The sequence below is a fragment of the Egretta garzetta genome, unplaced genomic scaffold (assembly GCF_000687185.1).
Source record: "Egretta garzetta isolate BGI_Z169 unplaced genomic scaffold, ASM68718v1 scaffold283, whole genome shotgun sequence".
NCBI lineage: Eukaryota > Metazoa > Chordata > Aves > Pelecaniformes > Ardeidae > Egretta > Egretta garzetta.
In genome coordinates, this window is record NW_009259043.1 from 1,675,504 (window position 1) to 1,691,062 (window position 15,559).

Consider the following 15,559-nt stretch of genomic DNA (forward strand, 5'->3'; position numbering starts at 1 on the left):
CGCAGAGGGGCGCTGGCGCAACGGCCTGCCCGCGCGGCCCCCCTCACAGCCAGGCGGGAAGGTGCGATTCCTGCCGAGGCGGCGATTTTCCCTGTACCTGTTCCCGATGTTTCCTCGCGTGAGCAGATTTTGCCATTTGAGTTCACAGGCCGGATCGGAGTCTCGCGGCAGAAGCTACCCGGTGGCTCGCGGAAGATGGCAGGTAAGGAGCGAGTGGCAATAAAAATGGGGTTCACTTCGGGCCCGGGCACGCCTGAAGATTCTGTGATACCGTAGAATCATAGAATCCTTTAGGCTGGGAAAGACCTTTAAGTACTCATCAGGTCCAACCGTTAACCTCGCACCGCCATCCCACCACTAAACCACGTCCCTAAGCAAACGCGGCGTTGTTTAGCTGGGATTACTAAGGTATTACTTTTTCAAATGTCTGAAATTACCTCGGTAAGCGATGCCTTTGAAAGCTCCAGTCTCTCTGAACGCTGTGTCCCAGTGCCCCCGGCCCCGCTGGAATGGAAGCAGACCGGCAGCTTGCAGAATTAATCCTGCTGCGTCCGTGGGCTTGTGTCACCTCCGGCCGCTGAACTGAGAGTTAGTAGGGACAGCAAAGAGGTACCTGCTCGTGACGTTCCACAGTAAGTTACGGAGCAGGGGTTTATATAGTTTATACACGTGTTAAACTCATGGTAGCATTTGACCACAAATTTTAACAGCCTTTTGGCAAAGCTACAGTATGGTGGACGCTATGCACGCTGGAGAAATAATCACCCCGTATAATTTAAGTTAAAAATGAGGTGTTGTTTCTTCAAGCATTCAGCTCGGATTCCATTAATTATCCCCGACACCTTAAACTTGCCTGTCACCCTGGTGGTGCTCCGGGCTGTCCAGCTTCTGTGTCCCCTGGAGAAACTGAACTCAGGAGATGCCTGAGCTTTTGTGTTGGCAGGTAGGAACCAAGAGCTGCGTGTTTTGCAGATCCAGCCATTTCCAATAGGCCCTGGAAATCTCCCTCACTGCGGTGTTTATGTATAAACAACTGTTACCCCATTAAAGTATTTCACCTTTCCTGTGTGTTCAGTGATGAATGATTTTTTTTTTTAGAGGATTATTAAAATCAAATGGCCTATGTACAATAAAATTTTGAATGAGTAAGCTCTGATACACTTTGTTACATCAGTTTGAGGAGCTCCATCCCAACACATCCATCCTGCCACTCAGCTTACCTTAAATCCACTTTGTCAGCAGTTGGAGATACACTAGACAGCTTACTCTCACATCTAAGAGAAAACCATGTTGCTTTCTACTGAAGTCACTGTGATGATGCTGAAGTGGGATAGTGGCATCTTGAACATCTACCCTGATGTTGTCACTTGTGCAGCACCGAACTGGGAGGTGAGGGGATCCCACGCTGCGGTAGGTAGGAAGATGCTCTGAGCTCTCAGAAGTTGTTCCCACAACATTCTGAAGGAACCTAAGCTGGCATTGCTTTGATCCCAGCCTGCCTCCCACGCTTGCACTGTGGCTTGTCTGACTCAGCCCAGGGAGCTAAACCAGCAGACAGTTGGGGTATTTTTTGGCTGTTTTGGTTTTTTTCCCCCTGTTCCTGTTGTTGGGTGAGGTTTATTGCAGGGGAAGGGGAGGAGGGGGGCAGTGGAATCGGATAAACACAAATGCTGGCTCAAGAGAAGGGACTGGGTTGTGCTGATGTAGGGCAGCGTGACCTGCTATGGAAACGCATCCGCTGTCCACTGAGTTCCGCCTAGGAAAGCCCAGAGTAGCACAAAATCGCTGGGCTGGGGGCGTTCACTGATCGGTTCTGCCCGAGTCACTCATCGCTGCCGAGCAGGAGTAAAATGCCACCACTGTCATTCTGTTTTCAACTAGTTTTGTCCAGAAAAATGAAGGACTGGGCCCTGTGCTCCACAAACTGTTTTATATCTGCCTCCTATACTCGAAGGTATCTTTTGGTTTTCTTTCTGCCTCCAGGGAGAAAAGTCCTGATAGTCTATGCGCATCAAGAGCCCAAGTCCTTGAACGGATCTTTGAAGAGGGTCGCTGTGGAAGAACTGAGCAAGCAGGGCTGCAGTGTCACAGTGTCTGATTTATATGCGATGCAGTTCGAGCCCAGAGCAACAAGAAACGACATCGTGGGTGAGACTAGCCAAAAGACACTTTTGCAACAATAACGACGAGACAAACTTTCACCTTGTCTGTCCTGCTGCATTCACAATCCAGAACTATGCTGTTAGGTGCACTCTGAAAAGTAGTTGCTGTTATTTTGTACAAACATCCCTCATCTAACAAGACCCAGCTTTTTATTTTCTATTAGCTTTGACTAAGAAACGTCAGTGCAGGAGCCCAACAAGTATCATCTTTCTTTAAATAAATCTGATCACTAGAAATGGCCCCTCAACCAGAAAAAATGAAATATCTGTATAGTACAGACTTGCAAAACCAGTGTTTTGCCTTTAGGCTAAAGTGAGTGAGGGGAAAATACTATTGTCACAGCATTTGCAATCGACTGCAGAGGCATTCTAAGAACCACCTTCTCTTAACGAACAAGATTACAAATGCTTTCTGCAAGTTAGCTCCAGGCACTTAAGTGCTGGGGCTTTTGCGTTGTCTTGGCACCTCCCGACTACCTTGGTAGCATGTGATTACTAAAAATGACTAGATGATGCAGTTAAGACTGGAGAGAAACAGTGATGCTCTTGTTAGGCTTATGTGATATTTTCACTGTGCTCTTACTAGCATTTAGCCCCAGTATTTTTCCAGGTTAGGAAACACAAAGCCACAACATAATCTGTGACATCTGAAACTCTTTCTTTAAAACAAGAATCAAAAAGAAATAGCACAGGTCCAGCGCAAGCACTGGCAAAAACAAGAATAAACTTACTAATGATGAGACATAACCATTTCTGAAAGTCCACTCCTGAATATGAACCTTTTCCCACAGTGACATTACAGAGAGGGAAATATGCATTAGCACGTGTCCGCAATCAGTCCCTGAAGTCCGTTTCCCGTGGGTGAGAAATGCCTTCAGATACCGTTCCATGACTCGCTAGAGTTTAGTTCATGAGGCTACTGCCTCTGTCTTTTGCTAGCGATTGATGTTCTACTAGTTGAATCAGCAGAATGAATGTATATGTCTGATTCAGACATACTTGAACCTGCTCACCCAACCGTAGTGGAGTCGGCAGAGCCGGCCAGTACTGGTTCCGCAGCCCCTGCTGAGTTTCCCAGTCACAGAGGCTGAAAAGCAGCTACGCAGCACTTGTGACCGCGTGGTGGCTTCAGTAATCCCTAATGCAGAGGCAGAGCAATTAGCAAAATTCTCTTAAATCATCCACCTGCATCACCAGAGTCTTGAGCCAAGCTTAGGTCCTCTTAGTGCACTTCATAGGTTGCTACAGAAAGGCAGAAGTTTTAGTACTCCAAGACACTACGTTCCTCTCCAGTTTAAAATCCAATCACTGTCAGCTGTGGTGATGCTGAATATCCACCAGGAAAAAAAAAAAAAAGGAAGTGGGAAAAAATGGAAAGCAGTAACTCAGTTAACCCGTGTTTAATTCTTACCTGGCTCTGGTGCTAGAAACAGGGCAAGCAATGACTGTTCGCTTCAACCCACAGGTTGCTTGCACAACTCAGAAGAGTTCAATTACGGCGTGGAGGCATGGGAAGCTTACAAGAGAGGAGGTTTGTCCAACGATCTGATTGAAGAGCAAAAGAAGGTGCAGGAAGCAGACTTACTGATTTTTCAGGTCATTATTTTAAATTGTATTAAAAGACTTCAGTTGTAATGTACAGGGTTGAACAAAAGAAAAGCGATAGTAAGTGGAGGGTTATAGATTTCATTAGAAACATTGAATCTATCCAGAGTAAAAGGGAGTAGTAGCTCTGCCATCAACACAAAACAGTCTGTATCCAGCACAGCAATTTCAAGGTGTCAGGTTTTTCTGATAGGATGTGGATTTTAGAAAATATCAAAAATACCAGATCATGTGTAAGTGATATTAGTGCTAGCACAGTATGATTTTTTCATGCAAATAATGGCTCCACACTGGCATTTTTGAGGAGTAGGAAGGCATCTGAAATTAGAACCTTAAAATACCCGAGTAAAATTCACAGCGGTGCTTGACTTAAAAATTAATATCCAAAAGTAGTCTGATTGCATAGGTTTTGTGAAGACTGGTCCTCACACCGCCTGCGCTCCAAACCGGTTGCACTGAGCAACTCAGACCAGAAAGTACTGAGTGCAGAATAAAACTATAGTTCTCAATATGAGAACCGTGCTGTTATCAGGCAGCCCTGTGCTATCCCTTTGCCTTGGAGCTCACACAAAGCAAGCATATATCTACACACGGTAGCATGCGTGAGGGCTTAAGGCAGCCCCACTGAGTTGCAGCTTTTGGATACGGTTACAGACACCAGACCTACAGCCTTACAGGAATCAACACTTTTATCTCTAAGTAACGGTACAGTGACAAATACAGATCAGTAGCACAATTATCCGGGCCATTACAACAGCAAATCCAATAATTCAGTAGCACAGTTATCCAGGTTGAAACGACTGCAAATCCAGTAATTCACCAACACTGGGCCAAACTGAATACCTGGCTGAACTAAGACGTGTGTGACCGTGGATGCTGGGCAGGCTGGCAGAAAGCAGGGCAAGGCTTATTTTCTGGGCAGGCAGCTGGGAGCAGCCAGCAGGCTCGCGGAACTGGGGCTCGTTTATTGCTGAGTTGCAGAAGCACTGCCTGGACTTGCTAATAGATGATTACACCCCATCTCCGTTCCTCACTGTGCCAGCTCTGTCCTCGGTATCTGCAAGTCCCAGAAGTACAGTATAAGACAATACTAGCCTTAAAGTTCTTTGTGTGGCTGTTCGCCTTAGGCATAGCCTATATGTATTCCACTGTCCGATTCTAGATGAAATTTAGGATGTGACCATATCTCAATTAAGCATTTCACTGTAAGTCTTCATCATTTTTACACTATTGCTTCTGAGATGAGTATAGTAAAACATCCCCCGAAGGAACTGATTGCTTTCTGCTTTCTGTCTGTAGAATGCTATGAAGATTTGAGTATGTTCTGCTGCAGAAGAAAAAAAAAAAAAAAAAAGGAAGAAAAGCCTCTGAAAGACACCATAAAGTAATTAAAAATTTACTACAGACTAAGCTCACCACTTCTAGAGATAGTGGTGATTGCCCAGTTTCCACATGGTTTCCATCCTGAATTAAGCCACACGTGGCTAAGCTTTTACAGAATTTCTTCTTCTGTACTGCAAGAAAAAACAAAGTTTTAGGGATAGCAATGCATCCTAGGTTGGGAGTCCATTAAGTGTTCAAGATAATGCAAGTAAGGCATGATAGCTTTAGGCTGTAGGTCCCACAGGCTAACTGGGTGATCTAGAAACAGGGTCCGACTGCTAAAGAAGCAGCTTTCTTCTCAGTAAAGTAATTTGGGATCATCATGTCAGCAGAGTGTGAAATTAAGTCTTTCTTAAGTTCCCATGGCATTTGTCAGCAGATTGTCACATCAGAACTGATAACCACACGTCATCCTGGTAATAAGACGCTCTGTGCACATTTTGGCCACGTTCTCCATTAGACGATATGTTCCTTTTGCGTTTCAGCAGCAGGAGATGCAATTCTGTACAGTCTAAAGTTTGAAATTATATGGCACCTTCTTGCTTCATCATATTCCAACTTTAATTTGTGTGGAAGCCCTCACATTCACCATGGTGTTACTGTGCTACAGATGCTCAGGTATGTTGTACCTGAGACTACTACAAATAAGGAGCACTTCAGGTTTTTTTGCCAAACATAGTTACCGCCTCTCCTGACAGAGAGCTGGAAGAAGGCATGTACAAGATGTGAACAGATTTAAGAGAATAGGGTTTGGCCTGTAGACCAGGCCTAAGGATGGCCCGGACTCTACGTGCTAACAAGGTACTTTGCTTTTTGCCTAGTTTCCCTTGTATTGGTTCAGCATGCCAGCAATCATGAAGGGCTGGATGGACAGAGTCTTGGTCCAAGGATTTGCTCACGAATTTCCAAACTGTTATGATTCTGGTTTGCTCAAGGTATGTTTTTGAGATTGTTTTATTAAGATCAAAATTTGCACAATGCTCTTGAGGGTATTGTTCTTTCTTTTCCATTATACTTGTTTAAAGCTCCCACTTTATGCTCTCCTGAAATAATGCATTGGTAACATGCTGAGTAACTTTCTGGCTTGTTAAAACTCTCTGAAAAGTAGTACAATAAGGAGAATGCAGTGGTTCCTAAAGATTTAAGCAATCTCCTAGCGATTTTTAGTTGGCCTACAAAATGGGCTTTATAATTTCATAGGTGTATCAGAGTGCACTGGGATAGCATAGAGCTTGCAAACAGTTTAAATGGATCCATTTCCTAAAACTATAGCCTGTCATTCTTTCCACCACCATAGGACTGCACAAATCTGTAATGCGTGACATGCTAGAATAGGTGACAAGATCCTGTTCTGGGATTATATGTCAAAGGTTGGAATTAAACTATGAAACTTAATCAGAAACCTGAAATATCCAGTGTATGAGCCCCTGTCACAGCTATCTCCTTTCAACCTTTTCTTCTCTCTAGCTTATAAATTTGGCAAGATCACTATCTCTAGATGACAGTTCATAAATCTGTAATTCTCCACGGCACTGGGAATATCCCTGGAATATTTTGACCCACAGTCTAATGGATGGCTAATACCATAGTTACAGAAGCAGAAGAAACACGAGGGTTTAGAACACCTGAGGAATAATTTGTTTTCAGATTATTGCTTGGCAAGTGAGAAGCAAGCCCAAGTTTGAAGGGGGACTGTAGCATTCAATTTCTGCGTTCAGGAAGGACAGGAATAAAGATACTCTCAGTAACAGAGTGCTTTCCAGCCACAGTTTTCCAGACATTGCACAGGGGAGAACAAGGACCAGCCCTGCTTCATACAATGATGTCAGACATGTAATTCTTCTTGATCTGTCTCTGCCCAAAGCCCTGACACGCAGCCCACTGTCTCGTTGCATGTCGTCATGCTTTGCCTCAGAGGGGCCACTACACGTAAGGTCTGGGAAAGAAGAGGGCTCCACCTCCTCTAGAAATTTATGCTGTCCAGGTTCCCCTGAATATCTCTTGAACTATTCAGCCACTCTTCTTTAAACATGCCTAACTCAAGCGCTGCTTTCTTAATTCTAGAACAAATTAGCCCTATTTTCTTTCACCACTGGAGGAAGCAGAGAGATGTATGCAAAAGGAGGTATCAGTGGTGATATTCGCTATCTCCTGTGGCCCATGCAGGTATAATATATGACTATTTGGTTGTTGTTTGCCTTAATTTTTGTTATTCCAATTATTTTAACAGTTGTATTATTGTTTATTTTATATAAAATGTAATAAGAAATAATGAAGTTGTCAGTTCCAAGTATCTGCAGGTTATAAATTGAGCCCTAAAATCCTGATACTACTTTAAAAGTCCACAGAGTTTTAAAGTTGTTTTGTGCCCCTTCCTCCAGACTGGAATCTGGAGAAAGCTTATACCGTCAGCCTTTTCAGTTTCTCTGGTGTTACAGGATTTCCTTTAGCCCTAGCACGCAGGACTTCTTTTCCCCACAACTACCTGATTCCCGCAGGATGCGGGGCAGGAGGGGAGTCACACGTTATCCTGGCAGTAATGGATCAGCGTACAGAAGTTAGCGTGCCTTTTCTTATTGCTACCCTTTTATCAGAAGTAGCAAGCATGCTTTGAGAAATTTAGGTGGTAAGGCAAATTGTGCCAGCTACTTCTTGACAACGGATGTGCTTGAATTCTTTGGTTTCCTACCTGTTGTGATTGCTAGCTGTCTGCCCTTGGGAGGCTCCCTAGCTGCAGAGCTTGCAAGTCAACGTGACAAAGAACGCAAAACGCAACTGTGAATTCGGGAATACACAGAGGGAAAATGGCAAGTTGAGCTGATTTGAAAGGCACTAGCCTTCATTCAGGATCGTTTGGCTAAGCCAGAGGCAAAAGGTTGAAAAAAATACTCAGAAGCAGATGAGAAATACACTGCAGCTCAGGAACAATCTGTGGAGATTCAAACAGTACAATGAGCTTTTGGCTGCCTCTGATCCTTGCAGATTCAACAGCGTACAGCAGCCAAAGAGAACAGTTCTGTGGGTTTAATAGCACTTAAAAATAAATTCCACAGAGCAGAATAAGTGAAATTGACCTTATTTTTCAGCATATTGTATGACATTTTGCTTAATGCCTAGCCTTCAACAGTGACTGCCAGGAGAGGTAATGAACTTTTGCAATTTATTTCCTTTGTCCTGATAAATGCACAGGTTTAGAAAACCTGCCTTATGTTGGGTCAGAGAAACAGTTTCAGATTTGAATCTTCCACATTCTTAAATTGAAAGTGAAAGACTTAATTATTTCCTGAGGCATTTCTTTCTTTGCTCTGAGTCCAGCATGGAATCATGCACTTTTGCGGTGTCAAAGTCCTCGCGCCTCACATCTGCTTCGCTCCGGAGTATGTCTCTGAGGAGAAGAGGAAGGAGATGCTGGTTGCCTGGGCCCAGCGTCTGAAGACTCTTTGGAAGGAAGAACCCATAAACTGCTCTCCTGAGTGGTATTTCAAGTAATGTTCAGGTACAAGACTACAGGCAGAAGATTTTTTTTTCCTCCATTTTTTTTGGTGCTTTATCTCAATATCTGAATGTTAGTCTCCTAATTCAAACGTATTGTATCTTGAGTACTACAGCTAGCAGCTTAACTGACAATATAGCATTTATCTTCATTGATTCCTGAGGGATTCTCTTCAATGACAGTGCAAAACTCTTTGTGAAGAATTATTCTTGCTTGTATAAATAGTGACATCCTGCCTACAAGTGGTTGATAACACAAGCGGTATTTAATTGCAGTTTATACCGTTGCTGCTTACGAAACAGTAGAGTACATTGCCAAGGTTATTTTAACACTTTTTGTACCAGCTGCCACTTCTATTTATTTAATATGCTGCCCATACTCAAGCTTGTTATGGCCAATCCTGTTCTTTTAAATAAGAGCTCTACACTGGTGCCTTTGAGCTATGAAGCTATGAATAATGCAAAAGGATGTACAGTTGCACGGTGACTTAGACAGCTGGAAAGCCTTGTGGACAGCCTTAGGCTTTTCCACATATTTACAAAGCAATATTAACTCTATGACAGATACCAGAAAAGGAAAAAAAACAAGTATCGTATAGCAATATGTGCATGTATTGCCTTTCTTTATAGAATGTAGCTCCCATTTGTAAAGTACATAGTTTCCTAAAAATCAAAGGGAGTTCTCTATTTTTGTTACCCTGAGTAGAGACAAAAAGGAATCTTATCTGCTCACTGCCCCTTCACACCAGTCAGTATTGCTGTTTGGGGCTGGAGGACTGGGTGCATCCCCTCCGGCATCAGCATAGATGGAGATCTCCAGCACTGGCAGTCGGCAAGGCGGGATGCCTACCCAGAAACCTGCAGGAGCACAGTCTGTCTATGAGCCAGGATCTAGTGTGGCAAAATGTCCGTCTGGCTTTTAACATCCGTGATTTTTACCTTGAACTTTAGCGGGCTTATTTTTGTGCTTGAGAGCTGTTAACCCTTTTTGTGCATATGGCAAAGGGTGAGTTTCTCACTTAGCTGCACAATTTCTTGCTTTGATCAGCTTACCTAACAGCTGGCTTTGCACTTTGATGTTAAAAGAATGTGGCCTGAATAAGAAACGGTCTTCTGAGTAACCGCCAAATGACACTTAGGCCTCTGCATACAGAGCATGCATTTGCAATACGTTCTTTACAGCAGCCTCCTCATGCCCCACCCTCCTGTTTCTTTAAGGGCTATTTGGGTAATAAACGTGCTGAGCCCAGATTTTGGAGTGGCAGCGTAAGCTGATACACCAGACTGGGAACTGCTACCGCAGGGAAAGTCACATGTTCCTATGTTTGTCACCACATGAAGTGAAGGGCCACCTCTAGCAGGGACAGACCCCTGGAAGCAGCACTGCCTTAAGCTGTCGCAGAGGACTCTTTCAGCGCATATGAGTCAAAGTCTTCAGGTTACACAAGCAAGAAATTTGCTTTGGCTCAGTACCTCCTGGATAGGAAAAAGAAAGTGAAAGGGAATAAAATGGATGATGTTGTACACATAAGTTGTGGGGAAAACAGCGTCTTGCCTAAAACAAATAAGCAAAACAGCTCTTGGTTACCTGAAGAGAGATTGAAGGACAAATGCAAATAGTAAAATTGTATTTTAATAGGGAGAGGAATCATCCTCGTGTCCACTGTGTTCAGTTACCAGACTATTCAAGAAAGAAGGAAATGGATATGAAAGCAGAAGTTGCAACTGTCAAACCAAATGTTACTGTATTGGATCAATCGCAGAGCTTAGTGGGTTTAACTGTTAGATGAAGAATCTCAGACTGATCTATATGATGAAGACACACTTCTCGAGGCTATTTGGCAGACACATGCCAGCTCCCACACACATGGTAGCACTAAGTGCCTGTATTAGACCGGGTATTTGTAAGGTAAGTATACAAGAGTAGCTGTGCTAGGTCAGAACAAGGATCCTCCAACCTCGAGTGTTTTCTCCACAGTGGTTATAGGCCAGGAAGAGCAAGCACTTCCCCTGGCCAGTGTCCTGGGCTCCAGCTATATTTAGTTTGGGGGATTTCCTGAGCTGTATCATCTGTTTTCTCTATACTTACCAAGCCAAATAGATCTCTGCTATGAGTTTTGTTCAGTCTTCTCTTGAATTCATGCCAACTTGAAGCAGATGGTATTTTATTGGAGTGGGGAGGGATTCTGGGGAGGGTGAAGCACCTGCTTCCCAGTAGCTTTGTTTGATTCCTCCCAGTCAACAGTAAGTGATCAGTCCTATCCGTTCTTTTACACGGCGCTTAGAGTTTTGTAGGTGTGCATCACCTCCTCTCCTAAATAATCTCCTTCCTAGGCCATAGAGTCCTGTCTTGCTCCGTTGTTCTTCCAAGAGAAGGCGTTGGTGTTTGGTCACCCTTGTTGCTCTTCTCTGAACTCCTCCAGTCTCATATCCCATTACCGAGAAGAGTCAACTCCGTGACTCTTGTATTTATATGACTTTCTCTGCTCCTTTCCTAATAATCACTGACATACGATTTGCTTTAGCTAATGTTTTCATCTGTTGTAACCATAGATCTTGGCTGTCAATGGTCAGCTCAGGGGCCATTATTTTATACATCAATTTAGGGTAATTTTTTTCCCCTCATGTGAACCCTTTACATAACTTGAATTTCACTTCCTGTCTCATTGCCCAGTCGCTCAACCATTTTTCCAAAACTCTTCACAATCTGCTTTTCTTGTCCCCCCTCCTCTGGGTAATCTGTATCATCAGCAAACTTTCTTAACCTCATTGCTCGTATCTTTTTCCAGATAATTGTCAACAGCTCAGATCCCTGCATTTGTAAGCTCTCTCTGAGAGCTGACCATTTACTGTTTGCTGCCCTCTTTGTCCTGTCTTTTAAACACGTCTCCATGCCTCTTTCTTATCCCCTACCTGCTTAGTTTCCTTAAAAAAAAATTGATACAAAGCTTTGTCAAAAGCCTCTTGGAAATGCAAGTAGGCTATATCAGCCAGATCACCATTCTCCACGTACTTTAACTCCTCCTAAAGTAAATTCTTCAGGAATATCATTCCAATTTGAAAGCCACTGTACAAGGGGTGTGTACGATAGGGGGAACCAAGAACCACTATTCAACTGTAACTTTGCGCAGTCAATCTCAGTCCTCGTCTGTGTAGTCTATTCTCATACAGAAATCATTCCACGTGCTTCATCATTCTTGTCACGTTCCTTTATTTCATGTCTATGTCTCCTATGTCTGTTCAGAGAAGAGGTAATCAGAGCTGTGAGATGTATCTTGGCTGTGGGCACATAACAGATTAAACCGCCTTTGCTGAAGCGTGCTTGGGAGCCAGTCAACTGTGCACCGATGGTGGGTGCTGAGCCAAGAGTTAATGTCCTCATCCTGACACGCTTTCAGTGCCTGCTACACAGCACGCTGTGCAGGGGCGCATGTATGTTCTGGCACATGCCTTTCAAAAACTCAAGGGAGAATTTTATCATGTAGAAAACCAATAGAGAGCGGCCTGTGGTTAATAAGGAGAGGGAAAAGAAGTGGCACTATTAGTTTCTTAGTAGTACTGGACAAATATTTGCTTAGGGTCTTGCCCACTGATGATCCCCCTCCCCAGTGTTCTGGGCAGGGTGCTGAGCCCAGAACTAACATTTCAGCACTGACTCCTCTCCAGAGCTGGGAGCCTCCTCATCCCCACTGGGCCCAGCAGAGCCTTCAGCCAGGGACAGCCACGGCACCGTTACAATCAGGTCCCTACAGAGCTCACAACTCATGTGAGACACGGAGAGGGAAGAGCCTCTAAAGAGATGCCGGGCAGCAAACTACAGGTGATAAGGAAGGAGTGGAAAAATTTAAACTCTGTAGGCAAAGCTTACTGCAATACAGCCTTCAAAGTTAATACCAGGAAAATAGCCTGCGCGAAGTCACTTTCCTGTTATGGCACAAGCTTACTGGGATTTGATGTTAGTTTTTAGGCTTAGGTAATCATGCCAGGTAGCCTTGGTCTAGGGTTTTAATGCTTTTTATTTATCAACCCCTATAATTCTACTGGTGGTGCAATGGAACCTGCAAATTTCACATAGGGCAATTTTCATCTTGCTGACAATAAAAACAGCTACATGTTAAAAAAAAAAAAAGGCATTTAGAATTCTGTGTATTTGCATTTTTTTTCTGTCAATTTTAATGAGAACTTTAAAAAGAGAACTAATGGGCTTATTTTTATTAATATTAAAACTGAAAACTTCTGCTCCCATAAATGCATTATTGTGAAAAGCATTAAAACTCTACAGGCCTTACTGTCCAGTCCAGGATAACCTTCCTTCTCAATCAGATTTAAGAGATTTCTCCATAAATTCAGATTGCATTTTTGGATCAATTTGTTTTCCCTATTCGTTTTGAGAAGGAATGTCATAACTGGCAGCACTGACCTCTAAGCACCAACAAATAAATGCTAATTTCTGTCTTTTTTTTGCCTAGCGCTTGTTGGCAAATCGCCACCAAATGAGACAAATCTTTTTAACCACACAGTTCTTACAAATTTAGCTATCTCACTTCCTGCCTTTGTCTTCAGCCACGTACACAGCGCAAAGCTCAAAAGCAGAAAAAACAAAACAAAACAAACCCTCAGAAGTAAAATCGAAAGACTTCTGTAATGTTTGGGATTGCAACAGCAGACCAAAACTGCATGATCGACCCACCAGAGATACCATGTCTGAATTTGCTTTTGCTTTATTTAGTTGACAAATGCCCCAGATTCTCTGGACTGCAGGTTTAATAACACCATCCTTACAATACCTCGCCATGTGGATGGACACGAGATTTCTGTATTTGAACTAGGATGAGCTTAGTTTGGCAATTCTGCATAGTCATCCTGAGTCTCCTCATTACAGTAGGTGTGATCAGCCCTTGCATCTCAAGCTGTCAGAGCATTAAACTCCTGTTCTGGCTCAATACCAGCTGATCCAGAATCAGTGGAAAACAGGGGTGCGCTGGGCCCGCGCCAGTTCCATTGCCAACATATTTTTTTTTTTGAGTGGAAACAATTGCACTCAGCATTTTTGGAGAGTTCCTGGAAAGAAGCCACTCGAGAGGGACCTGGGAGTCCTGGTGGATGACAAGCTGACCATGAGCCAGCAGTGTGCCCCTGTTGCCAAGAAGGCCAATGGTATCCTGGGGTGCGTTAAGAGGAGTGTGGCCAGCAGGTCAAGGGAGGTTATCCTCCCCCTCTACTCTGCCCTGGTGAGACCCCACCTGGAGTACTGTGTCCAGCTCTGGGCTCCCCAGTTCAAGAAAGATGAGGAACTCCTAGAAAGAGTCCAGAGGAGAGCAACTAGGATGATAAAGGGACTGGAGCATCTCCCCTGTGAGGAAAGGCTGAGAGCTGGGCTTGTTCAGCCTGAAGTAGACTGAGAGGGGACCTCATCAACACATACAAATATCTTAAGGATGGAAGTGATGAGGACAGAGCCAGACTCTTTGCAGTGGTGCCCAGCGACCGGACAAGGGGCAATGGGCACAAACTGAGACATAAGAGGTTTCAGTTGAATATGAGGAAAAACTTCTTTACTCTGAGGGTGACGGAGCACTGGAACAGGCTGCCCAGGGGGGTTGTGGAGTCTCCTTCTCTGGAGATATTCAAAGCCCTCCTGGATGAAGTCCTGTGTAACATGCTCTAGGAGAACCTGCTTTAGCAGGGGGGTTGGACTAGATGATCTCCCGAGGTCCCTTCCAACCCTTGCCATTCTGTGATTCTGTTTGGGTTGTTCAACAAGGTGCAGAAAACTGTCTCAAGACTCAGAAAACTTCAGCTTGAAAGTGATCACCGGGGCTGTTCTACCTCTGCAAAACTGCAGCCGCCCGCGTACTAGTGTTTCCCATCTGTCTTTCCAAAGAGGCACCCTTCAGGAAGCTGGCAGTTAGGAGCCACCTGCCCCTCGCAGATGAATGCGCTGGCCAGCAGAAGGCACAAATCAGACTGTGTCTTCCCCTAGAAGGGCAGATAAGGGTACACGGGTGGTTTAGGAATTCAGATACTACATTGCTGACCATCACAGGGAGAAATAAAAGATGAGCTCTGTACTCAGAGAGGGCCAGAGGCCCAGGATATGTCAGCGTTACACAGAAGCGCACACATGTAAATCCCAAAGGCTCGTAATAAATCTCGTAAGACTGAATGGGGTTCTTTTGTTTGCATGTGGCAGGAATAGGACAGGTACAAACATAGCCTCGGAAGTCCTCCACAGCTGAGGAACCCTATCGACGAAATCCACCATGGGGCCAAGCACAGAGGTAAATCAAACCTTCTGTGGCCACTGTGCTTCTTCCAGATGTGGCAGTCGGGGGGCTCAGTTTCTACCAGGAAGCAGGGCCAGGCTCCTGGACCACTTTTTCTCTCTCGTCACTGTCAGGCTCACCTTCCAGCTTCAGAAAGGCTCCCTCCCTTAAACACTAGTTGTGGGCTGCTGGTGCCCTCCCACGTGGATCTGCTGCCATTCCGGTAGTGCCTGGTAGTACCGAGCCGTGCACTCCACGGCATCCACCAAGCATCGTGGGAAATGCAACAGTTCCCCAGCATGGGAAAGGCCATGGCCAAGAGGGTAGTCGCTCATCATCGCTACCGCTTCACTGGAAGAAAGGCGACAGGATCAGTCTTATGTAAAGAAGCTGTATTAGAGACGTTATTTCTACATTAGAACTCTTTTCCTAATAAAAATAATAGAATATGTTAGCTATGGAATCTTCTTTGCTGTTAGGACGATGACAAACTACGTAAAGTCTGTCAGAGATGCCCTAGATGCACCCGGCCTCGGCAAGAGGATGGAGGACTATAGGATTTACAGCGGTCCTTTTAGGTGACCTATTCCTGCAGCGGTCCCCAGGACTGTTGCCTGTGACAGGTACTCTGTTGAGCAGACAGAAACGCCT

The 15,559-nt window shown here is 44.4% G+C and overlaps 1 protein-coding gene across 1 annotated transcript; it reads left to right on the plus strand.

The window, feature by feature from the left end:
* The first annotated feature begins 166 nt into the window (after positions 1 to 166).
* On the plus strand, positions 167 to 8,639 carry NQO2 (N-ribosyldihydronicotinamide:quinone reductase 2). The gene is made up of 6 exons (XM_035890571.1): positions 167 to 202; positions 1,984 to 2,148; positions 3,628 to 3,758; positions 5,972 to 6,085; positions 7,215 to 7,316; positions 8,466 to 8,639. Exons 1-6 carry the CDS (start codon positions 196 to 198, stop codon positions 8,637 to 8,639), a joined length of 693 nt encoding a protein of 230 aa, XP_035746464.1. The 5' UTR covers positions 167 to 195.
* Positions 8,640 to 15,559: the final 6,920 nt, after the last annotated feature.

Bases quoted from the DNA above. Each gene is read 5' to 3' on its own strand.
- NQO2 (XM_035890571.1), top strand. The intron at 2,149-3,627 runs GTGAGACTAGCC...TTCAACCCACAG, and splicing joins AACAAGAAACGACATCGTGG to GTTGCTTGCACAACTCAGAA. The intron at 7,317-8,465 runs GTATAATATATG...CTCTGAGTCCAG, and splicing joins ATCTCCTGTGGCCCATGCAG to CATGGAATCATGCACTTTTG.